The sequence below is a fragment of the Sorex araneus genome, chromosome 1 (assembly GCF_027595985.1).
Source record: "Sorex araneus isolate mSorAra2 chromosome 1, mSorAra2.pri, whole genome shotgun sequence".
Classification (NCBI taxonomy): Eukaryota; Metazoa; Chordata; class Mammalia; order Eulipotyphla; family Soricidae; genus Sorex; species Sorex araneus.
In genome coordinates, this window is record NC_073302.1 from 171948755 (window position 1) to 171973872 (window position 25118).

At 41.1% G+C, this 25118-nt stretch overlaps 1 protein-coding gene across 1 annotated transcript in view; it reads right to left on the bottom strand.

Moving 5' to 3' along the window:
* The window catches only part of ELL2 (elongation factor for RNA polymerase II 2), an 86372-nt gene that overhangs the window by 40986 nt on the left and 20268 nt on the right, over positions 1–25118 (bottom strand). Inside the window, exon 2 of the mRNA XM_055137309.1 lies at positions 23060–23107. Coding sequence (XP_054993284.1) covers positions 23060–23107 — 48 coding nt within the window. The remainder of the gene's footprint in view (positions 1–23059; positions 23108–25118) is intronic.

The window sequence follows — 25118 nt, forward strand, 5'->3', positions numbered from 1 at the left end:
CCCTCTATTTACACAAGGATGTAGGGCAGAAGTGTTCTGGGCTGCAGCTTTCTCAAACAGGCAGGCCAGCATCTGCTTAGGAACTCTTGTGCCTCTGTGGCAGAAATGTCTGAGTCTCAAACTGGACCAAGGATACTAGATGAAAGAAATACAGGGCCAAGAAGAATTTTGCGCATGTGTTGTTCACTGAAAAGAAGTGTTTTGTTCTTTTTTAGGCATTACAGCTGATTTAAATGTATGTTTTAGAGCATTATCCACTCATTTAATTTACTTAAAAAAAATTGGGGGGCCCCACCCAGCAGTGCTCAAGAGTTTAATCCTGGCTCTGCACTCAGAAATTATTCCTGATGGTGCTCAGGGGATCATATAGGATGCCAGTAACTGAACCCAGACTGGCTGCATGCAAGGCAAGCATGCTATCTGCTGTACTATTTTTCTAGCCCCCTTATCCACAATTCCTGCCAAGCTCAATGAGATGCTTATATCCCAGTAGAATCACCATTTGACAGAACACTTACTTCTTAACACTTGTGGCAAGGCCTCTAACATCTTTCCACTCAATTTCCTCATTTTTCAGACTAGAGAGAGATTCTGTGTCTTGCTCAGGGCTACAGGGCTAGAGCCCAATTCAAACTGCAACTCGGTCAGAAACCCCTAGTCCTGTTCCATGTCTGTCTGATACGTCTGAGCTAGCCTACTTACAGATTGAGCTTATTGCCTTTCTCCTCTGACTAGATCATATGTCTTGGAAGCAGAGGCATTAGTCTGGATTGTTCCTTGAATATATCGCCAGCATCTCTAATAGTGGATGCCACAAAGTAGTTATTTCACAGATGTTAGCTGAATGAATAGACTATATTAATGCCTGAACCAGGACTAGAAATGAAGTGTCTACTTTCTTTCCACTGGCATTTCCAAAAGCATGTTACAACATTCCTTTATATGAAAAAGGGTTTCTATACTCAAATTAACGTGGGAAATGCCAGGTTAAACAGAATGACATTCTTTACTACATATTCTTGCAACTGAAGAGAAGTTTCCATGTATGAACTCAGAATCCATCTCTTCCAATTCATCACCAGTGTCTCTGAAGGTCTGCCTGTGTCCTATTACCAATGACCGAGTATAACTGTTATTTTACTATAAATCTTAACTTGAATTGGCTAAAAATTAATACAAATATGTAAACAGTTTAAGTCTTCGCTGTTTTAAATCATTTCCAGACTCAAAAGGAATCTGATCTCCTAACGACCTAAAAATTTCAGCATAGCTAGAGCAAAGTATTTGCATATACTGTTCAGGTTACAGAGTTGAGGGGCAGAATAAATAATCTAGAATCAAGAACAGAAAATAGAAACTTCGACCTGAAAGCCACAAGCCCTATTTTTTCAAACTAGAACTGCAGTTTTTACTCTAAGTCTAGCATTATGGGTTTAGGGAAGAGGGAAAATGTTCTCAGCTCAGCCCAGATGCAAAGGCCAATGCAAGTATGGGTGCAAAGAGGAGGCAGGTGACCGTGTCTTCACTGACAATGAAAAAAGTATCAAAGAAACCAGTAAGAGCAAAATATTGCTGATGACCAGGAATGACAGGGGTTGAAGAGGGTTCTACATATATTTGAAAACACCTGAAATATCTACATGACAGTTAGTTTCTGATAATAGTGCAAAATGGCAACTCTACCTAAAAGAAATATCAAAATACCTAAGGTCACATATAAGAGTGAAGAGAAATAATGAAGAGCCAGAGCAACAGTATAGCAGGTAAGGTGTTTGCCTTGCACGTGCCTAAATCAGATTTGATCCCCGGTACCTCCATGTGGTCCCCAAAGCGCCAACAGGAGTAATTCCTGAGTGTAGAGCCAGGAGTAATCTCTGAACATTGCCAGGTGTGGCCCAAAAGAACTCCGAAAACTCAAAACCAACCAACCAAACAAAAACCGTCAGCAATAATGAATTTTTGAAAAAGTAAGTTCAACTCTTTCTTGTTAGCAAGACAAATATTAAGGGAAAAAACAAAGTGATAAATAAGTTTCCCTAATCTTCTTATATACCTCTTGCAGATGCACTATTAGAATTTTTAAAAGTTCTTGATGAAAGAGTAGAGAAGACCAGATTGAGCTTTTTAGGGTTCTGTGACTTCTGTGGGATGTGATCTTAGAAAAGACATTCCAGAGAACTGCAATATCATCCCTACTTTATAATTTTAAACATACGGTCACTGGGAGGGAAAAACCTTCACTAACCTTCACTAGTGGCAACATTTCAAAACTAATTTTACTTGTTATAAGTAAACAACAATATTTATGGAATTAAAGTGCTAATTTATAAGTCAGGTTTGGCTAAGCAGTAACATAACTTAAAATTATATAAGAAAAAAACTGCCTTGAGTAATCTTTTGCTTTCTTAATGTGGTTTCTCTTTAATATGAAACCAACCTCCTAAATGCTGGTATGAGACTGACTGATTTGTTCCTTCAGTTCTTTTCTTCCATAAATATTCACTCAGTGCCCAATCTGCCAGCGCTGTCCTAGTTCCCTATAAAACAGCAGTGAACAGAATCAACAAAGATTCTTATGGTTGTGGCACATGTACACAGAATTCTAGCAGCTATAGAAGAGTTTTTAGCATACCAGATAAGGTGGGGGCATGGGGTGCATTGGGATATGTTTAGAAGCAAATTCTTAAACATTTTTTGTTTGGGGGCCATACCCGACAGTGCTCAGGGCTTACTCCTCACTCTGCGCTCAGTGATCATTCCTGGCAGTACTTGAGGGACCGTATGTGGTGCAAGGGAGAAAACCGGGGCTGACAGCATGCGAGGTGAGTGCCTTGCTTACTATACATCTCTTCAGCCCCTCTTAGACATTTTGAATGTGAAGAAAGAAATAGAGAAAAAGGAAAATCAGGCATGATGTCAAGATGTTTTTCCTCCAGAACAGAGGTTCCTAAACTTATTTGGCCTATTGTCCCTCTTTCTTTAATAATTTACCCCTCTGGAGAAGCCTATGTTCGCTCTTGAACATTCTCCCCTCAGATTTCTCTAAGTAACTTTCTCTAATAAAACTATTTTACTTCACTGAAAATAAAATTGCTTAGTACCCAGTCAGAAACCTACCTTTCCAAAAGAAAGAACAGAAAGCGTCCTGCATTCCACTTACCCTCTTCGATTGTACCCAAATCAGAGTGGTTTTGCCTACTTTGGGAAATGCTTCCCTAGAAGAAGGGACTTTGTCTGTGTTTGTGTATACATACAACTGTGGTTGTAATGCTAAGGGCCTCAATGAAGAGAATCATCTGATCTTGGTCTGACTAGCTGAAAAGAGGCTTCAAGCTGAGTTTTGTTATGACTTGTCTCATAGCTTCAAAGCTAAAAACTATTTAGAAGAGAACAGGTGGCTGGGTGTACTTGGTTGGCAGGTGGGTATTTCCAGGAAAAGGGGAGACCAGAGTCACTGGCGGGGGAAAGATGCAAATACAGACACTAGAGATGTTGTATGATTGTAAAGGGACTGGATGCAAGAGCACTGCTGAACAGAAAATCAATATTTAAAAATGAATGGACACTGAAGCAAATGCCAAAGTAGCTTTGGAAAGCAGAGCGAGTCTCCGGGCAAATCTGAGCTGGTTCAAAGTGTACTAATGCTGTGCTAATCCAAAGGAAGTCCTTCTTCAGTGGCCAAAATGAGAACCTCACACTGGGCTCCATAAATTGCCAAAAATTCTTTTTCATTTTAGTAACCAATTCCTTCCAAAAGGTAAATATATTCTATAGAATTGATGCTTTGGAGTGATAGTGCAGTGGGTAGGGCGTTCGCCTTGCACGCAGCTGACCCGGGTTCGATTCCACTGCCCCTCTCAAAGATCCTGGCAATCTAACCATGGCATATACAAAAACAGTAACAACAAGTCTCACAATGAAGATGTTACTTGTGGCCACTAGATGAGCAACGGGACGACAGTGCTACAGTGCTACCGAAAAGAGTGGGTCTGGTCATCTTCTCCCCGAATCTGAGTCTTTTCCCACTCAGTCTCAGCCATCCGCATTTTCTGGTTATTAAACCCCCGTCACCTAGTGACTGACATGCTGGAACGTTAACCATGACTCTCTGCTCGCTCACGGAATCCCACCCTGCAACCCTGCTACAGCCACAAATCCTCTAGACCTCACTGCCTACATTGTTTCACCGTTTTCATTTTTCTCTTCTGATTCGGGTCCCTATCAAAGCAGAGGGTAGAGACAGAAAAGCTTTGGCTTGGGCATTACTTTTCAGTCTTCACTTCTACACTCTGTCAGTCACAGCCTCCAGTTATTTAATTACCCAAACTAGTTTCCTAGCATGCCAGTCTGATGCATTAGGTCCAAGTGGCACCAATTCCTGCACAGCTCCCGATATTTCTTGACCCTACATCCTGAGCTCCTCAGTAGAATGTAAGGGCAACTGGATTTCATTCGCTGCTCAGAGGTGAAGCTCAAGCAATAATCAGGTGCTGGAAGATACCAGAATGCACTATGGGTGTCTTGTATTTTGTCTTAGCCTGAGCTAATTTACCCTTCATTTCACACTCCTGGGAAACCCCTCCTCTAAGAAGCTTCCCCCCTCCCCCCAGAGTGGTGGGTTCAGAAGCATTTTTCTGGGTGCTCCTGGGCTTATCTCTACAGCTGACTTCATCACCCTGACAGTAAGCACTTATTTATCTGCCTCCTTCTCCCTCCAGAGTGGATGGTCCATGGGGGCCTGGCTGTACTCTCCTCTGTATCTGCGAACTGCAGAGACCTAATCAAGTACTCCTGGACTCATCTGAAGAAACTTAAGACTAGATTAAACTCAGTCTGAATAAGCCTTATATGCAAGGGTAGTAAAAAATAATGGAAATGGGTCTAAAAATAGATCATGCAAGAATCTGTGGAAAAAAAAAACCAAAAAAACAAAAAACAAAACAGGATTCCCCAGAGGAGGCAAAATAAATATCAAAATGAAAGGAGTGGGCTGCAGAGTTGCCTACTGTATGGAATAAGTGTTATCATGAAAAACGCTTCTGACCTCTCTCAGAGTATGCTTAACCCCAAACCTAAGCTAAGTGGCCTCTGGGTCTGTGAGACTTAGATTTATATTAAACTCAGCGTTTACTCCTGGAGGTGCTCAGGAGACCATATGTGATGCCAGGGATTGAACCAGGGCTGTCCACGTGCAAGGCAAGTGTCCTACCTGCTGTACCATCTCTTTGTGCTCTATATGAAACTTTAAAAAATGATACATTTTCATCATTCTCTTTATTAAAATAATCAAGAAAAATTGGATGTCACCAAATTCCACTTGAAAATGTGATGCTAAAAACTTTAATCTGTATTTTAAAGAATTCAGAGCGACCTCAGTAAATAATCCTGACTTAGTAATGATACTGATCAAGTAAACAGGAAGCGTATTGTTGTTGTTATTTAAATAAATTGTCAGTTTCTTGGAGACAAAGTCCAAACCTGAATTCTAAAAGAAGTAAACCTTAAATAAATGCCTACTTCCAATTCCTTGACAATCTCTCCTTCCTGCTCAGCTCAAGTCTTGAGGGTATGTCTTTTTGTGTGAGACCCAGAGGAACTATTCATGAACCATGGATGGAAACAGAATTCACACGTGTCAGTGAGCAACAGCTGTATAAATCTAGAGGTGAGACTGCTTAACAGATGTTGAATCCTCAAGATGAATCTAAGTTGCTAAAAGAAGCTCAGGGCCCAGGCTTTGTAAAACATGTGGTTTCACCCAAGCCCAACCTGTTACTGTGAATTCTTGAAAGTTGAAGAGAATAAATAATATATAAGTGTGGAGAATTTTTCTGTACCAATTTGGAAGTCTAATTCTTAATTGTTTTCCAAACCAATAATATTCAAAACAATTTTTAACAGAAGTCTATTTTCAAAATGTGACGAGACTCCACCAATATTGCAAATATGGTCAGAGCTGCTTTGCTTGAGGAAAAGGAAAGATGACAAGGTATAGGGACCTAGCAGCAGCCATGCGGCATTGTCACAGAATCCTCAAACTGAGGACAAGACACAAAACCACAGCTCTGTACTAGGGACAGAGAAGCTGCAGCAAGATGTCCAATACTGAGGGACCTAACTCAACTAGAAAAATTTAGATGCATCTTAAATAGTTACTGAAATATAGGTGCAAAGCATGAACTCTTACATGTCATTAAAATTTTTTATTATTTATTCAGGGGTGGGGTGGTTGGGCCACACCTGACAGTGCTCAGGGCTTATTCCTGGCTTTGCACTCAGCAATCAATGCCGACGGGCTTGAAAGACCAAATGGAATGCTGGAGACCGAACCATGGTCAGCTGCATGACAGGCAAACGCCCTCTCCCCTCTACTACCATTCCACCCCACTTACATGTTACTTTAATAGATGCCATGGTAGTGCTTGGTCCAAAGTCCACTCCCAGGAGACATGGCCCAGGGGTATGGGACTAACAGTTCAGTTCTTGGGGGCCCCCTAGCTGAACCCAGCAGTGCTGAGGACATGAGGTGCTGGGGGTAATCGGATTCAGGGCCTCCCCTAGTGACAAGTGTCCCCTAAACAGGAAATATGTCCTGTTTTGTTCTCTTCCTTTTCACTTATTTTACTTTACATTTTTTGGAGAGGATCTGTAAAGTTGGTTGTCAGGAGGCCTGGGCTTTGTGGAGGGGGCCAGTGGCTCAATGTGAGGGCCCAAGGATACAGCTGTTCCAGACCCTGGGGCCAGCCAGTACCCAGGTCACTCGTGCAGTGTGTGGGGGCCTCCAGGGCATGGTGGTGCTGAGGGTTGAAGTGGGTCTGTCGCATGCCGTGCACACACCCTGAGCCTTCGGGCCCACCCTTCCTGTTATTTAAGATGCTTTCTTTGACTATTGCATTCCTTCATTTTCCCAGTTCTACGTGGGGTCTCCTTCAGTGGTCTGAGGAAAAAAAACAATTGTCACTCATACACTAATGAAAAGGAAGCAGAGCGAACTAGAAACATGCAGAGCAGGGCTTGAGAGCGAAACGCTGTTTTCAGTTCTGGCCCTGGAATCTGCCATATGTGCTGTTTGTTACCTTGGATAAGTGACTTAACCTCATTATGTCTCAGGTTCCTCATCAGAAAAATGTGGACAATGACTTTGCAATCTCAAGACAGTTGTAAAGTTTAAAAAGATAACCCACTTAAGGTGCTTGATACGGGGTCTCGCACATACCATGTACTCCTAAATGTGCTGATAAGGACCTCGCCACACTCTTTCCAGTCCACCTGATTCTCACACTTCCCTTAGCACAATTTCTGGATTGTTCTGGATTTTTAACGTGACTTTCACATGGTGAAGTCAGCATCCCATGGATCGTCAAATGTGGATTCCATTTATTCGTAATCCTCAATAATCAGGAAGGGAAGGAACTAGAACGGAATCTTCAAGGTCATAGTCTAAGTGCTCACTAAAACTGAAGTCAAAAGAGCCAGATGGGAAAAACACACAACCTAAAAGACTAGCAAAATTTTCAAGTGTTCCAAACTCCAAGTACAGAAAGAGATAAGGGATAAGAACAAATCAGCCACAACAGGTGTCCGCAGAAAGCTGAAAAAACTCCAGCTGCTGCGGCTGCACAGAAGGGCAGCAAACACGGCTTCCCCAGTGTCCTGTCCATAAACAGAAAGGCCTTCTGCAGAGCCCCAGAGAACGCCGCACTAGCGACAGCACAACAAAGAAACAGGGAAAATAGAATTAAGGGTTCTCATGGGAACCACAACTTTGTGGCTTGAAGGCATTCAATCTTCATAGATGCAAACAATATTTTAAAGTTTGTGTTTTCTATGCAAAAGCAATACACAGCCTTGAAATAAAGAAAAACACAGTTTTACACATTTTTACAGGTTTCTTTCTAAATGTGTCCCCAAAAAATACATTCCTGAGGTAGCAGCTATTCAAATTTATTTATTTTCAGATTTCAATGCTTATTTCTTTCAAATCTATCAAGGAAGTGAAGTTATTTCTGATTTTATATGTATAAAGCTATTGATACGCACAGTGTACCCAGAGCTAAATTAAAAATTACAGTTCTGATTTCTAAGACAAGCCTTTGTAAATAAAAGGGCCTGCCAAATTTCTTAGGTCTCTTGATTTATGGTTGTATGAAATATGGGACTAAAATATTATTTTTAAGGACGATATGCTGAGACTGCTGGCAAAGCCAGGGTTAAGTCTCTGAATAAAGAAGGAGACAGGTCGATGAAGTAAGGCAAAGTTTTACATATGGCTGTGATAATTACTGTGTTTGGAAAATTTCTATCACAAACAGTTAAATGCACAAAAAGTTAGAAAATGAATACATTTTCTCTTCTTTTTAAAATTATGAGTTTTGGTTTGGGGGCTTTACACAGCGACGCTTAGGAATCACCCCTGAAAGGACTTGGGGGACCATATGTGATGTCAGGGAGTGAAGCTGGGTCAGCTCTTGGACCTAAGAACAAATTAATTTTTTTTTTAGGTCCAAAGTTACTACAAAACCCACACTGTATTAGGGGAAATAGTATATATATATGCATATATATATACATATATATAAATAAAAAAACAGTGGGTTTTTATAAATAAAAAAATAAAAAAGTGGGTTTTTATAAATAATAAAATATATATATATAAAAAAAACAGTGGGTAAGGTGCTGCCTTGCTGGCTGTCGACCAGGTTCAATCCCTGGCACTACGGTCCCCCAAGGCCTGGCAGAAGTGAGCCCTGAGCACAGCCAGATATGCCCTGTCCAAAAAAAAAAAAACCTCCAACAGTGACAAAAATGATGATAAAAACATCAAAATAAAAAAATGAAAATTTCTCCTAATAGCATCAGATCTGAAATAATGAAACAACAGAAAAATCAGTGTCTTAAAATACTGGAATATTTCCTCCATGCCAGATATTGCCAAGCAAATCATGCTGCCAGTTTAAAATAGCAACAAATGATTAATTCTGAAGTTGAAAGCCCATGAATGTGCCCTTGCCCGGGAGTGCCTGGTGAAAGGGTTTCCGTGAGAGCAGTGTGAATGGCAGAATAAGCCTGGTGGGGGGTGCACAGGCATTAAACCATCTTTACAGCCTTGGAGCCCTCTGGTCCAGTGACCCCACATCTGGAAATCTAGCCTGAGAAAGGATTAGGAATGGAAATTCGAACACTTACAAGAATGTCCATCATGGGGCTGGAGTGACAGCACAGCGGGTAGGGCGTTTGCCTTGCACACGGCCGACCCAAGTTTGATTCCCAGCATCCCATATGGTTCCCCTGAGCACTGCCCAGGGTAATTCCTTGAGTGCAGAGCCAGGAATAACCCTCATGCATCGCCGGGTGTGCCCCAAAAAAGCAAAAAAAAAAAAAAAAAAAAAAAAAAAGAATGTCCATCACATGTCACTGTTGTCTAGGTAGGGAGGAGCAGAATGCGTAGAAATGCTAGTGTGTTTTTTGGTTTTGTTTATTTTATCGGTCCACACTCACCATACTTGTGCATTCCTTGATGAAATGCTAGGTAGCTATTTAAACATAACTTTTACTATTCACTGGCATAGGAAAATGCTTGTGCATTAAGTTAAATGCAAAGAGCAGGATTAAAAAAAAACCAACCAGCAAATAAACTGTGATAGTGATGTTTTAAATGCATGTGAGAATATTCTTAAAAACCTAGTAGAAATTGAATAACAGTGTTAGGGAGACATATTTGTCTTCATCCCTGTATGCAATTTGGACAATTTAAAAATGTGCACTTACTTAGTTTTACTTTTGGTTTTGAGGGCCACACTTGGTGGTATCCTAGGTTTACTCCTGCTCTATGCTCAGGGGTCACTTTTGGCAGTGCTTGGAGGACCATACAGTTCTGGGAATGAAACTGGGTCAGCTGCATGCAAGGCAAGTACCTTAACCCCTGTATTCTCTCTCTGGCTCTAGAAAACAACAGGAGCAATTTAAAGTTTTAGAGTAATTATAAGGATGCATATTTAGCATAGAAATAGGACTTGAAAAGGTGGTAGTTGGAGGGAATATTTCCAATAGCTAAAATAATAGAAGTAACTTAAGTGCCCCTAAACGCCCATCAACAAAGGATTGGACAAAGAAGATGTGATACATTTACAAGTGGAATATTTTCAGTTTCAAAAAATGATGCCTTATACATCATTCCAAAATATTTTCAACATAATTTGAGGGGGTCTTTTTATCTTTGTATCATCAAAGGTCAAAGGCTGCCCTTCTGCTATGATCGCTTCAGTACAACCCGTTACTATTATTATTAAAAGTATTATTTTTTTTAAGTGAAGTGAAAGAGTTTTCATTTTGGGAATATGAGGAGAGAGGGAGAAAATGAAAATAGGGAGAGAGGAAGAGAAAGAGAAGAGAGAGAGAGGGAGAGACTGGGAGGAGAGAGAGAAGACAGAAAAGTGGAGAGGGAGGGAGACAGGGAGATGGAAGGAGAGAAGAAAAAGGGAAAAAAAAAGGGAGAGGGAGGAGGAGCCACACACGTTTATGTGTTCAAGAGCCAACCTGGGCTTCCCGAGGGGAGAGAGCTGGGAGCACACATCACAAGTTGGGATGCTGCTGAACCCAGAACACTCCCCAACTCTGGATTATTGTGGCCTCGCTCAGTTCTCCTTAATCAATTTTCTGCTGCATTCTGAGCTCTATTGCTGTAAACACTAATAATAGTGATTCATTACTGAAAATTCAACTCCTACTTTTCATTCCCTAATCTGTCCTGTCTAGGCCAGACCCATTTCCTGAATATTTCACAAAGTCGCTCCAAAATGTCTGTCAACTGGCAACTCAGAAAGAAAAGTGGTCTCCCTGCCTTTCACGCCTTTGCCAACACCAGCAAAGCTGCCTGTACTTCACTTTCTTTCTGCTGGGAAAAGCGATCACAGAGGGAAGAAAACTTTCTTTCTCCACTGATAGATGACAAAGCAGCTCTATAAAGTAGGTGACAGAAGATATTAAACTGGTGTCATGCTCTAGATAAAAAGTTCAAGACCAGACTTCTCTATTTTTTCTCTCTTTTTCACATCTATTTTATCAGCGCGGTTTTTAAAGCCTTGAGTACTCAGCTTTTTCTCCTAGATTCTCATTTAAACTTGGCATCTCAAAAAATGTGATTGTAGAGCAACTACAAACTAATTTTCTAAATTAGTTATTTTAGAAATTTTCTAAATACTCACACACTTGTCATTACTAAATCACCAGCAAAGGGGTTTGGTACATAGCAATAATATCCTATTTTCTATGTAGGTTTATATTTGTGCCTGTATATTTTATTAATTTTTATAATGGTATATACTCATTAATCAGGAAAAGAAATGACAAGTTTCTATGCTAAATACATGGATAATCTTGACATTTACCAATTGCCTATTTTCCTGTATCTGTTAGGAAAGTATTGTAGCTCTTTAGTTAGGTTTCAAATAATATGACTTTTTTTGATGCTTAATTTTTTTTTTGTTGGTTACTATTACAAATGAGATCTTTTTTACACTGAAATTCCTATTTGCTAGTGCTTAGGGACATCAGTGGCATTGAAATTTTACATTTACCATTTATTGGGTATTTTTGTGCCAAATGTTTGCTAAACTCTCATAATATCAGACTTTGATTTTTGAAAATATGGTTCAAGAAATTGCCTAAGCACAGCCATTAGGAACTCTTTGCCCCATATAAGCCTGCCATCATTACCACCCACGAAATTTCTGTGAAATGTCTGTGAAAAGCAAACCTCCATTCTGAGATAGCAGAGTTCAGCAATTTAAAGCTAACAACAAAACAACAAAAACAAACTTTAAATAGAACTTTGTAATGCAATTCTATCTGTTAGCACAACTTCTCCCCTTTTCACTACTAGATTTCCAAGTATATACTTATAAAACACCCTTTGGAGTGCTACCTGAAAATCCCTTTTCAAAGAGGTGCAAAGTGTTAGGTGTGCACCTCAGATAAAGTATGTCCCAAACCATATATGACCAGAGTTTGCTGCTTCAAGCTGCTCTTTCATCTGCTTCCTTGAATGATGGTCTCATCCTCCTGCCAGATTCCTCCTCATTAGCATAGGACCATCCACCCATCTCTCTTACCTTCATTCCCATACAGAAGAAATAATAGTCAATGGAGCTATTGGACTAGCACGTTAAGATACAAACCTGATCAGATGACTCCTTTGGTTAGATTTTTTTTTTTTCCCCACACCTGGCAGTGCTCAGAATTTGCTTCTGGCTCTGCATTCAGGTACCACTTCTGGCCAGGAGCTCAGGGGAAAACTAAGTGGTGCAAGAGTTTAAACTTGGGTAGGCCACAAGTAAGTGTCCTACCCACTGTGCTATCGCTCTGGCTTTGGTTAAAGCCTTTAAATGATAATCTCTTGCAGTGTTTTTTGAATCATAGGACTATGAGCCACTGAAAATCATGGCACAGGATCGTGGCCAGGCCTCTTTTCAAGTGAGAGAACAGAAAACACCAGAGTATGTCAATGAAGGAGACACGCTATGCTGTGAAACCTTCTTTGGCTATGGGAATGTTTGTGAACGGAAAGATAAAGGGCCACAAGGGGAAATGTGTCCACTTCAGAGGAACTGTGTCTAAATGTGTCTGAGATGAAGTTACTGCAGTACTGTTGCTGCCATGAGGTAGATTAGAGAACCCATTCAGAATACATGAACATTTGGAACCTTCTCTTGAGACTGCGTCTACCTACACATAGGTACATTTCCTCGATTCATAAAGATAGTGAACCTTCCTATCCTGAGCGAGCCTGCTGGACTGAGCTGGGGCTCAGCGAGGCTACTTGACTTGTGTGTGTGTGTATGTGTGTGTGTGTGTGTGTGTGTGTGAGAGAGAGAGAGAGAGAGAGAGAGAGAGAGAGAGAGAGAGAGAGACAGAGAGAGAGAAATCTGGAGTCTCTAGCAGAGTCAAAAACAAAAAAGCAAGCAAAAAACCTGGACGGGGTGAGAGAGAGAGAGAGAGAAAGAGAGAGAGAGACAGAGAGAGAGAGACAGAGACAGAGACAGAGAGACAGAGAGAGACAGAGACAGAGAGAGAGATCTGGAGTCTCTAGAGAGTCAAAAACAAAAAAAGCAAGCAAAAAACCTGGACGGGGTGAGAGAGAGACAGAGACAGAGGCAGAGGAGAGAGAGACAGAGAGAGAGAGAGAGAGAGAGAGAGAGAGAGAGAGAGAGATCTGGAGTCTCTAGCAGAGTCAAAAACAAAAAAGCAAGCAAAAAACCTGGACGGGGTGAGAGAGAGACAGAGACAGAGGCAGAGGAGAGAGACAGAGAGAGAGAGAGAGAGAGAGAGAGAGAGAGAGAGATCTGGAGTCTCTAGCAGAGTCAAAAACAAAAAAGCAAGCAAAAAACCTGGACGGAGAGAGAGAGAGAGAGAGAGAGAGAGAGAGAGAGAGAGAGAGAGAGAGAGAGAGAGAGAGAGAGACCTGGAGTCTCTAGCAGAGTCAAAAACAAAAAAGCAAGCAAAAAACCTGGACGGGGTGCGAGATTTTTTAAAGCCCAAATTCCTAAAGCTGCCATAGAACTCTCTTGGAAATCTTAAAGGAAAAAGTCAGACTCAAAATTCCTTCACAAGGAAGAACTACTTCTTCCTTGTGAAGCAACACCTGTTTGTTTACCACTTTGCTCATGCGGAACTGGTCAGAAAGCATTTCCCTCCAAGTAATCCTTCAGACCTCAGCAGGAATATCACCTCTTCTCCCTAGCTACCCCTGCCCCCACCCATGCTGGTGGCAAAAGTGATCAGCCAACGTGAGAATGAATAAAATACTCCCCAGCACTGATTACAGCAGATGAGGAGAACAGGCTTTGCAGTCAAATGCTGAGGTCTGAGTGCAGGCTCTTTTACTCACTAATTTTGTGAGCTTCAACGAGTAATTGAACTTTAGAGTCATGGTTTACACATCAGCAAAATGGGAGTTAATTTGCTTCATAGCATTCCTGTGAGGATCAAAGGAGAATAACATATGTAAAGTGCTTAGTAGAGGGCTCTTAGCCTATATTAAATAATCACTTTTAGCTGTAATCCTGAGAAATAATTGGGATCTATAGACAAAACAACAGAACAGTAATTGTGCATTTAGGCTAGAGTAAAAATCAGATGACTATAGATATTTGAAAAATTCTTTGCCTGATAAAGATAAATTCATTAGACTCAAAGTTGGGCTTTATGTCTTTAAATCTGCAAATATATATATATGTATATATATATATGTTGAAGCAGGTTTTCAAAGTAACTTACTTTCATAAAGATTTTTCAAAATTTAAATTGGAGACATTTTTGTTTTATACCTTGCTCCTTCCTGTTTAAGTTGATTTAAGAATGCATCTCTTCCCTAAACTCCCCACCCTCCCAGGATTATTTAGCATATGGAATTAACAAGCAAGATAATCAAGAGTGGGTTCAAAAAGAAAACCTCTGAAAACAATCTGTGCAGATAAAATCTCAATATAGAACACCAGAGCATATTATTACTTCCACAGCCTTGTTATATTTCAATGACTCTAAGTTGCCTGCCAATTGTAAGGCAATTTATGATCTGAAGTATCATCGCATAATATAAAATACCGACAAAGGACATAATAATAAGATGTCATTGATAATGAGATGTATTCCAATTTCACAGATACTAAAAGTTGAAAAGAAAAAGCACCTTTAAATCCATAATACTGCATTTTTTTTTTTTTTTTTTACTGCTTGTTACTATGTGAAATAAGATCTGGAGTATGTATACATATGCTAAAATTGTTTTTCCTATTTGACTGTAAAAATAAAGCAAAATAGTTTTATTAAAAGAAATTTATTTAGAGAAACGTGAGAGAGGGAGAGAAGAGAAAGCAATACGTGCTCAGGAGAGAACACTGGCTTCTCCTAAGGGTTCTGCCAAGGGTACACCTCTCAGGTGGAGATGCGGGTCAGTCTCAGGGGTAGACAATGAGACTGTCTCTACTTTTCAATGAAGCTCTTAGACGCCCATCTGCCCTGTGTAGGATAGGACCTTGTGTGTTGTGTCGTAAGAAGATACTTAAGTAATGCTCTCAATTCCAGTTTAGGGCCGGCTTAGCGCTAAGAACCACCAGGGGTTATAGGCTAATGAAAAACAATGACTGTTTCCTAGGCTTAAATAAGTGAGGGTTATTAAGGCGACAACATCTGCAACACAAACAATTCAATTAAGCTTTAGTTTTTGGTGGGAAACAAAAAAAGGGAAGCCACAAGTGGCAGATTTTATTGACAATAGATGATGTCAGGCATGAAAGTTGGCATTTCAAGCTCCTATTTACCTCGATCTACAGAGTCTGCCATGGTGCCTGGGACACAGCATGTATTCATAAGAGCTTGTTGAATGAAGACAGTGAGCTTCAGTCAGTGCTAAGAACGCAGTGCAGGGGCTGCAGGAGACTAGAGTTAGAGCACAGGGCTCATAGGAGGAGGACCCCAGGCCCAGAACCCAAGAAAGCCTCACACTGGGGGGATCTAGAATATCTGTGGCACCTTCCGTTTTCTGTCTAGCTCCAGTCACGGCTTTCCAAAGTGACTGCAGTCAGAGCCGGTAGTTGTCTTCAACCCTTATATAGGATCATATTCAGGAAACCCTGTCCTCACATAGGAGCCACATGGGAACCATTTGAGGTGTGGTCAGTGAGGACTGAAACAGTTTCCTCTGCGCGCTCTCTTTCTGTCTCTCTGTCTCTCTCTCAGTCTATACCATCCTCCTTCCCACCCCTACACCATGCTGCACTATTCCAGGGCATGACCTTATATCTGTGGTGGCACGTGTAAGGTCAAGGGATGAGAAACAAACTGAACTCACAGCTCTTCAACTCAGAAACCCTCCAGCTAGCTCTTATCTAAAAAGAAAAGTGTCTGTGGGAGGCGGGGGTTGAGGGGAGGTGGGAGGGTTGGGGGGTGAAGCAGTAACATACATTAGAGAATTGGATCAATACAAGAACTTCAGATGGGGATGCAACATTTTTTTGAGAAACTATGTGTTTTCAGAAAGTCTATCTACAGCCCTGGCCAAATATGAAATTATGGGTATCCTGGTAGAATTATAGGTAATCTTTGCTCTGTATCCAAGTTAATTTTTTTTCAAAGTAGGTAATTTATCATTGTGCTAATACCTTAGTAATGAACACGTGGCTAAGAGCTCCGTGTAACTCTCTGCAAATATTAAAAATGTTATCTAGTCATGTCAACTCCTGGAATATTAAAAAATTAAAACAACTGCCATTACAAAAGGAAACACTTTGAACATCCTTCTAGTTAATTAGTTCAGAGCTGAGTGTGTACCCTTAGCTGCCTTTGAACAGACTGACTAAATGTAACCACTGGCAAAACCAATGGGCTAGGCAAACCAAATACACGGGGTGGGGCAGACAGAGGCAGACCTATTATCTTGGAAGGAATGGCAGTGCCCAGGGTTTATTTTTATCTCTGTGCTGTTTCAAGCCCATCGTTTCTTTACTTCCTAGATACCAAGCTGGTTAGCAGGGCTACTTAAACTTTCTACACTCATGAACGCTTTTTATGCGACTATATATATGTGTGTGCGTGTGTGTGTGTGTGTGTGTGTGTGTGTGTGTATAATAGACATATACAAATGAAACAATTACTGATCATGAATCATAATTTATTTTAAAAGGACTACCTCAATTTAGTTCTACAACTCCATATGGGATCAGGACCCATCAATTTAAAAGCCAGGAGCCAGAAAAAGGCAGTCTGAGGAAATATTTGCAGGTGTCCTGAAACTGCTGGCTAATTTCAGGCTGTAGTTTTTGTTTTGTTGACCACATCTGGCTGCACTCAGGGCTTACTCCTGGCTCAGTGTGCTGGGCTTAGGGGACCATTGTGGTGCCGGGGATGGAACCCGGGTTGACCACCTGCGAGGCAAGCACCTAAACCCCTGCCCTGTGCTATCTCTCTGACCCTATTATCTTAAAATACTGTGAAGTTTAGTTTTTTGAACAGGATATTCTCTCCAGACTCACAGATAAGAAAGAAAGAAAGAAAGAAAGAAAGAAAGAAAGAAAGAAAGAAAGAAAGAAAGAAAGAAAGAAAGAAAGAAAGAAAGAAAGAAAATTTAAAAAAGAGCAAAGAAATATTTCTGGATGCTTTACTAATTTGGAAGTTTAAAAAAAGTTAACAACACTATGGTAGAGTTTTATAGCACTATTTATGCCTTTAGAGTTAGCAGTTAAATGCTGATTCAGTCTTCAGAAGGTCACTGTGTCTTTTTGGAAGGCATACATTACAACTTGTTTGACTGGCTGTTCCTTGTTCATTCTTGGAAAAGTGTGTGTGACTCAGTATTTCATGGCAGGCATCTACCCATCACAGACAAATATGTTATATTTTCAATTCTCTTCTTAAATATTATTCCTAAATTTTCATATAGAAATTTATATTTTCTAAGACTCTGGGACTGCTGAATCTGAAAGTCAGCAATTAAATTAGAAAGACTTTCAGAATAACATTGTCATAAGACATACTGAGTTAATGCTGTGGTATTTCTGGAACCCTATTGATGGTGACAAAGTTAACATTGTTCCTCACTGCCCTGGGCCACTCAGTACTCTACCTTAGTCTAGAGTACCTGTTGAAAACTCTCCCCTTTTCAGATTTTGTAAGAAAGTAGGGGGAACAGAGTAATAGCACGAAGGGCAGGGTGCTTGCCTTGCATGTGGCCGATGCGGGTTGGATGCCCAGCATCCCGTATGGTCCTGTGAGCACCACCAGGAGTGCTTCCTGAGTGCAAGGCCAGGAGCAAGCTTGTAGTTGATATCACCATATATGGCCCAAAACACACACACATAAAAGCAAACAGAAAAGCATATATGCTACAGATGGCGCGGCGTGCACGCACGCATGTGTGTGTTTTCATGGGTTGTATGTAACATTCTGCATCTTCTAAAACTTTTGCCTAAAACGCAAATTCAGGCCAATTAGAACTATACACATAAGACTTGATCCATAGAAGCTCCTAGTAGCAGATTTTGGATAACTAACTTTTCTAGTGTATTCTTCTATATGAGCTTCCCAAACTTGGTTTCCTGCTGGCAGAGCCCAAGTTGGATCCATTTCTGTGCTATTTCACATGGCACACTTAACAAAGTACCCAGTACTTGTGAGGGCTGAAGATTAGGTTGTGTACAAAAAGCAAAGGAGACAATAAATTCATCCACATATCTGTGGTGGAGGCAACTGCCAGTGACTGGAAAGTGCCAAATTCCTAGCTCCATCCAGCACCTGCCCTTTGAACACTCCAATGCATGGGGAGTGCGTTCCTCTGGCGTGGGAAGACCTGGACTACTTGATGTGGCGGCCCTGCCTCCATCAGCAGTGTGGCTTTATACGAGAAACTTTCAACAACCAGGAAAATGAGTGTAGTTCATAAAACCGCACTGGAACATGAACTTTTGGAAAATCTTCATCCGTCCCATTTTCAGCCCCCAGTGAAAATCCGAGAGAGCTTCTCCTAGCTTGTATAACAATAGAGATGTTTGGAAACTTAGTAGAGCAAACTAACATATCTCTCTGAATATCTTAAGTTGAACAGCTCAGTAACAGCCTGGGTAAACTTAGCAGCTGTCATTCTGTTCAATTTATATTGGTGTGCAAAAATGTGGAATTCTACGCACGGCAGAGCCTGGCAAGCTCCCTGTGGCATATTCGATATATCATAAACAGTAACAATAACAGGTCTCATTCCCCTGACCCTGAACGAGCCTCCAATCATTGGGAAAGACAAGTAAGGAGAGGCTGCTGAAATCTCAGGGCTGGGATGAACGGAGGCGTTACTGCCACCTGCTCGAGTACTTTGATGAACAATGGGATGACAGTGATACAGTGATACTCAAACTTTCATTGGAACCAACCTAGGGATAGGTAGAATTGTGAGTTTTTTTGATGAACCCTTATGTTTCAGAATCAACTGGGCATTTTGGTTCATTCAGCTCCTAATATTCATGGGTTTAGAAACCAGAATTAACATATTCCTACAGACATTTTTTCCTCTTGCGGTAGCTCTTGCTAAATTTTCCTCCTGTAGCTTCTGCTAAATTTTCAATGATGCTTTTAATGACTATTTCACTTGTAAGTCCCCAAGCCCCGCCAGGAGTGGTCCCTGAGCACAGAGCCTATAATATGCTCTGAGCACTGCTGATATGGCTACCCACCCCCACCCCCCAAAATCTGGGTAATCAATAATTCTGACTTTTTTGCCCTTTAACAGCACACTGCTTTACTTTGTTTAATGTTCTGGTTTACATTTATTTAGAAGAAAACTTCAACCTAAGAGAACATGCTCAGGCACAAAAGTAAATATGCTTAGAAGCAAATCTGCCAGGATCCAGATTTTGACCTTCTAAAGATACTACTGAGAGGGGGCAATCCTATAATTAGTAACAAGCAACAGTATAACCATGCAGGCTTAACTCAACCAGGGAAATAGGAAAAACCATTAACATGAAATGTTCGCTTATAGAAGGGTATTTTAGCAGCAGTCATGCTTCAAATATGTCTATGACATTATCAAGATACCACACATTTATTTCCAATCACATTTGATTTAAAAGAGATTGTACATTTGTGAGCTCTGCCTCATTCCAGCACTACTTTCCATTTTTAAGCACTAGTAAACCCTGACTGAAATGTCTCATTAAGGAAAAGCATCGTTTGTGGGAAATCTAAAGTTAAATCTCCAACTGCATGTGCTAAACCCTTTCCAAATGGGAAAACTCAGCAAGAATGCTTCTTCCGGGTTTTGAAAGCCATCAGCAAGGCATGGCTTTAAATGATCATGGCTCTTGTGCAAACACAGAGGAGCACTGTGCGAGGACCCTCACATTTGCAGCTCTGTGTATTCCCTGTGGGCTGTGCCAACCCACTCTCTCCCCAGTAATGACTCTTTGTTTTTACTCAGTCCCCAAGGGCTGGGGAGGCGCAGCAGCGAGGAGGGGGAGGGGCGGATGGAATGCAGCTGCAGGCGCTCAAACAATGCTGAGTCCATATATTTTGTTCCCAGTTCAAATAATAAAAAGGAGACCGAGTGAGGGGTTGAGGAGACAGAGCTGGAATTAGCAAGGTAGGACCAGCTTTCATCCCACAGCTCTGCCAGGCTCCCACTGGCTCTACCCCATCCAGTCACCATCCATTCATTTCCCTTTAAATGCCAAAGACCCCCTTCAGAGCTATCCCTAAGAGTGATTTACATTTTAAATGCTTTAGAAAAAAAAGAGAAGTGGAGTCAATTATTTAGAAAATATGAGAGAAACAAGAGAGAAAAAGACACTGGAAATTTTTTAAAATGAGAATCCCCCTACCCTCCCATGCATTGGTCTTTGCTTGCTGAGTCACCTTCAGGGGCCCGAGGCCCGCCAATACTACCTCCAGGACATTCTGAAAGCACGAGTGCGTCTGTAGACAGTCCCGTAACTGTACCACAGGGTCTATGACCTGGTCTACTGAACTACTGGGGATCAAAGGCAGAGCCCACAAGCAGGTGTTCTACTGCTAAGCCACCCCCCTGGCCCAGCAACCATTCTCTTTTATTCATCCCAGCCCTGAGATTTTATTGATGGGTCTAACTTACAAAATTAAACTATCATAGCAGGGAGGTGTGTACAGGAGGGAGCACAGTAGGCACAGGACTACGACTCCACATGGCTTCAAGCATCCACTGGCATTCTGCAAACTGTCTCTTCTAGGAGAAATGAAGAGCTACTTGCTGTACTTAACTTCAGGCAACAGATAGAGTAGAGAGACTCGAACCGGCAAAGACAAACTGGGACAACTGGACTCACGAGACAGAAGAGCTGGGACACCAAGGGAAAATGCAGTAAAGGAGGAGGTTCAAGGTCTCCAACATACACTGCCTACTTGGCAATGCTCCCTGGAGCCTGGGGGCAAGTGGCATGCCAGCAAAAGTCATATTTCCTCTAATTACCATAATCTGCTCATCTCGAATAAAGACTTTGGAAGGCAGCACTCAGCCCACATTACAGTTGGTAGTGGGGTAAAAGCCGTTCAAACCTTGCTATGTGCTTCTACCTGTGACCCTCTTCTCTCTGATAACACATTACAGAAAATCAATGGAACCCTGTAGGGTTCATGGACTCAGTCAATGAACGCAGGAAACCTCAAATAAACAACCGAAATGAAATCCCCTAAATGAAATCAAGCACGTGCAAGACTATCTTAAAAAGCCATACAACAGAACTCAGAACATTTCTCCCAGTTAGGACTCTATTCATGAAAACTCAGTTAGTGGGAAGAAGGAAACTATTTTTTACTGTAAAGCTATCACACAGAAGCAAAGCTCTGCCTTAACGTGCAAAGGTCTCCTTCAAGTCAGTGTCATACAAGACTTAAAAGCACAACTTTCAGCTTCGATGAAATTAGCTATAACTCTCGGAAAGCTTTCAAGTCAGAACATCCAGAAAGTCTGTTTCTTTACCCTGCACTTTTGAATTTTGCGATATAACAATAACTCACAAGTACATAGATTTCTGAAAAAGCAGAAATGAGATTTTCCCCTTGCAGCCTGCCTTTCTCCGCTGTAGCCAGCTCAAAGGGCTGGAGTGCATGTCATGCATGCTCAAGGCCCTGAGTTTGACTCCTTGCACTGCATGCCACTGCACCCAGCATGGCTGCTGTTACTGTGGTCCTGGCACAGAGCAGACCCCTCTGTGAGACAGCACTAAAATGGCATGCTGACAGAGCTTGGGTGACACTGCCAGGAATGGCCCCCCGACCCCCAGCACTGCTTAGGAGACCAATAAATAAATAAAACTCAATCACAGATTGTCCAGATCTCCATACAATCACCAGTATGCAGAGACAAATTTAGAAGTGCATATTAATTTAGCTGAAGAAATAATTGAGTCTATTGTGTATTAATAGGAAATAATCATTGTAATCATTAAAATTACTGATAAAACTACAATAACTTTTATCATCTATTATAAATACAAAATTCATAGGTCTATTTTATTAGGAATTTTAATTTACTGTGCTTTAAAATATAGCAGTAAAATAGTCATAATACTTTGCTCATTCTAAGTACTGAAGAAAACTCAATTTTCTCTTTGTATGTTTCATTTCCTAGAATATACAATCAAAGAAATTAAGGCAATAGATCCAAATCATATAACCATAATTCACTGATAATAAGTAGTGCATTAAGGGTGCTTAATTAAAGTAAATTAAAAACAATCTCTTAGAACTTTGGTGTATGTTAAAAAAATTAGGGGGTCATCTAGAATGACAGTACAGAGTAGGGTGTTTGCATTGCATGCTGTTGACCCAGCTTCGATCCTGGCACCACACAGGGTCCTCTGAGCATGTCCAAGAGCAATTCCTGAGTGCAGAGCCAGGAGTAACCCCTGAGCATCGCTGAGTGTGGCCTCCAAATTAATCAATTAATAAATGAATTAAGTACATAAATGCAATTGCCTGGGATAATTATCTGGGGGGGGGGTGGAATTGAGTGGTTGGGGTTTGAATCCTGGTGCCACATTTGTCCCCAAACACTACCAGGGGTAGCCCTAAGGGCTCCCAAGCATTTCTGGGACATAGCAACTCTGCAACTTCCCGCCCAAGCAATGAGCGGCCAGCAGAGAAGCCAAGAATCTCAGGATGCCCCCAAAGCAATTATCTGTGATCTGGAAAAAGGCTCTCCATAAATGCATACTAATTATTTTAAAGATAAATGAAGAAAAGAACATAAGTTGAGTCTATTTGTGTGTGTGTGTGTGTGTGTGTGTGTGTGTCTGTGTGTGGGTGCGCACTACGAATCAACCTGAAGGCCTCATACACACAAGACTTGCCCTGTACCACTGAGCTACACCCCCAATCTCCCCAGCACAAGGGTCTGAAGGTATCAGAAATTTGCCGTCACTTATAATGTCCATAAGACAGGGATGACACTGATCAAGAGGCAGAGGTAAAAACAGAGTTGCAGAGTTAAAATGAGAGTGTAAAGGAGATTTGACTTTCTTGCCCACTCAAGGTGAGTACTTACCCCTTGGAGCCCTTGGAACTGAATCGAAGGTCGAAAAGGAGTTAAATTCTAGGAAAAGAAAGAAAAGAAACATTAAGAAACATGTAGGCTAATTGGATTCTGAGATACAGAACCAAGAACTGAAACTCTTGGTTCATGCATTTACTCAGCAGTCTTGTTTTATTTTATTAAATTTCAATTTCTTTTTCCTTTTTGGGTCATACCCGGCGACACACAGGGGTTACTCCTGGCTCATGCACTCAGAAATTACTCCTGGCAGGTGCTCTGAGGACCATATGCTGGGAATTGAACCCGGTTGGCCGGGTGCACAGCAAACGCCCTACTCGCTGTGCTATTGCTCCAGCCCCATTACTCAGCAGTCTTGAAGATTATCTTTCACCACATACACGTTCGCACACTGAGACATCTGGGTAAACAATATGGCACTTTTGGTATTTATTTATCTGAATCACACACGCAAGAAAAGGTATTGTTGGCAGTGCAGTTGACATGATTTGGCAAAAATTATAGGATGCTAATTCCATTTTTTTTTAAAAATATTACTTTTTTGGATATATTTTTAAAAATACATGTTTTAAAATATATAAATATTTAATATACATTTTAAAGGAGGGAAGAGAGGGAAGAGATAATTGAAGGAATTTGGAAAAGTGCTAACAAGAGGCTAGAAATGTTTTTAAAGATTTTGTGGGTGCAAGATAATGGGGACCCCTCCAGGGGATTCATGGCCAATAAGGTCCGTATTTCAGTGTAACAACAAGGTGCTGCATGGGTCCTGTGGTGTTTGGGGTGACCTGGCCACTCCACTGGTGCTGGGGACCTTTAGATCACACTGGCCTGCACCTAGAGATGCTCAGGGGACCATGTGGTATTGGAGAGCACACTAGGGTCAGTCACAAGCATGGCCGAGCCCCTCTCTATCGGGGCCCTTGAAACAGAAAATTCTGAAGATAAATTGTGGCTTTCAGTTTCTCACATTTTATCAGATTAATTTTTGCTGAGTCAAACAGGTTACTGAGTCTTAGGAGGAGATTAAAATCCCTAAAACAGTATTTTGTTTTATTATGCTTTATCCATCACTTTAGTACCTTATCATTCTTATGTATTCCAAAGAAAATTAATCATTGTAAAAATCTACCATAGATTTAGGCATGATTTCTTGCAAAGTCATCAGTATATTTTTCCAAGGAAATGCTTTTTCAAATAAATTCACGGAGAAAACAGACTTGGGTAATTCTTAAAGGTAATTTATCAACATTTGAACTATTCTTCAAATAGCCAAACACGATGCAGCAAAACAGAAACTGGGGCTCTGATCTCATTTATCCCAAATGAAAAAATACAGAAGAACCCATGCACCCCTGAATTTAGCCTTGGCATGTCACACCATCTACTATTTCCAGTTACTTCTCCAAATGCTAAAGACCTCAATTATGGCTGGTAGGGGTTACACTACAGAGAAATAAGAGACTAAAAACTGCCTTAATAGACATTTCTGAATATAAACCAAGTGGTAGCAATAATCTTTCTGTAATCATAAAAATAATCAAAAGGGGTACTATCATTGTTGTGTCACCATAAGAAAAATCACTTATCTTTACACTTATCAAAGTCTAAGGCAGTGTTTCTCAACCATTTGTTTGCTTTATTTTTGTTTTGAGACCACAGTTGGCTGTACTCAGAGCTTCCTCCTGGCTCTGCTCTCAGGGATCACTCCTGATGCTGCTCAGGGAACCATATGGGGTGCCAGAGATTTAACTTGGGTCTGTCAACATGCAAAACAAGTGCCTTACCCTCTGTACTATCGCTCTAGCCCTTCTCTAACTTTTCTGATCATGGATCCTCTGTTGAATCAGTTGGCTCAAGAGCCTCATGCCCTGGCCCCCTGCAATATCCTGGGGCCCCAAAATCTGGTTGAGAGTTGTTCTTAAGCAAACTCCTGGGGATCTGGGAATAGACAGGTGGCTGGAGGCTGCATTCAGTCCCCGTTTGGCCACATACTAGGGACCTGGTTCTGGAAGCTGAACAGTCTGTGGTCCTCACAAGGCGGGAATATATG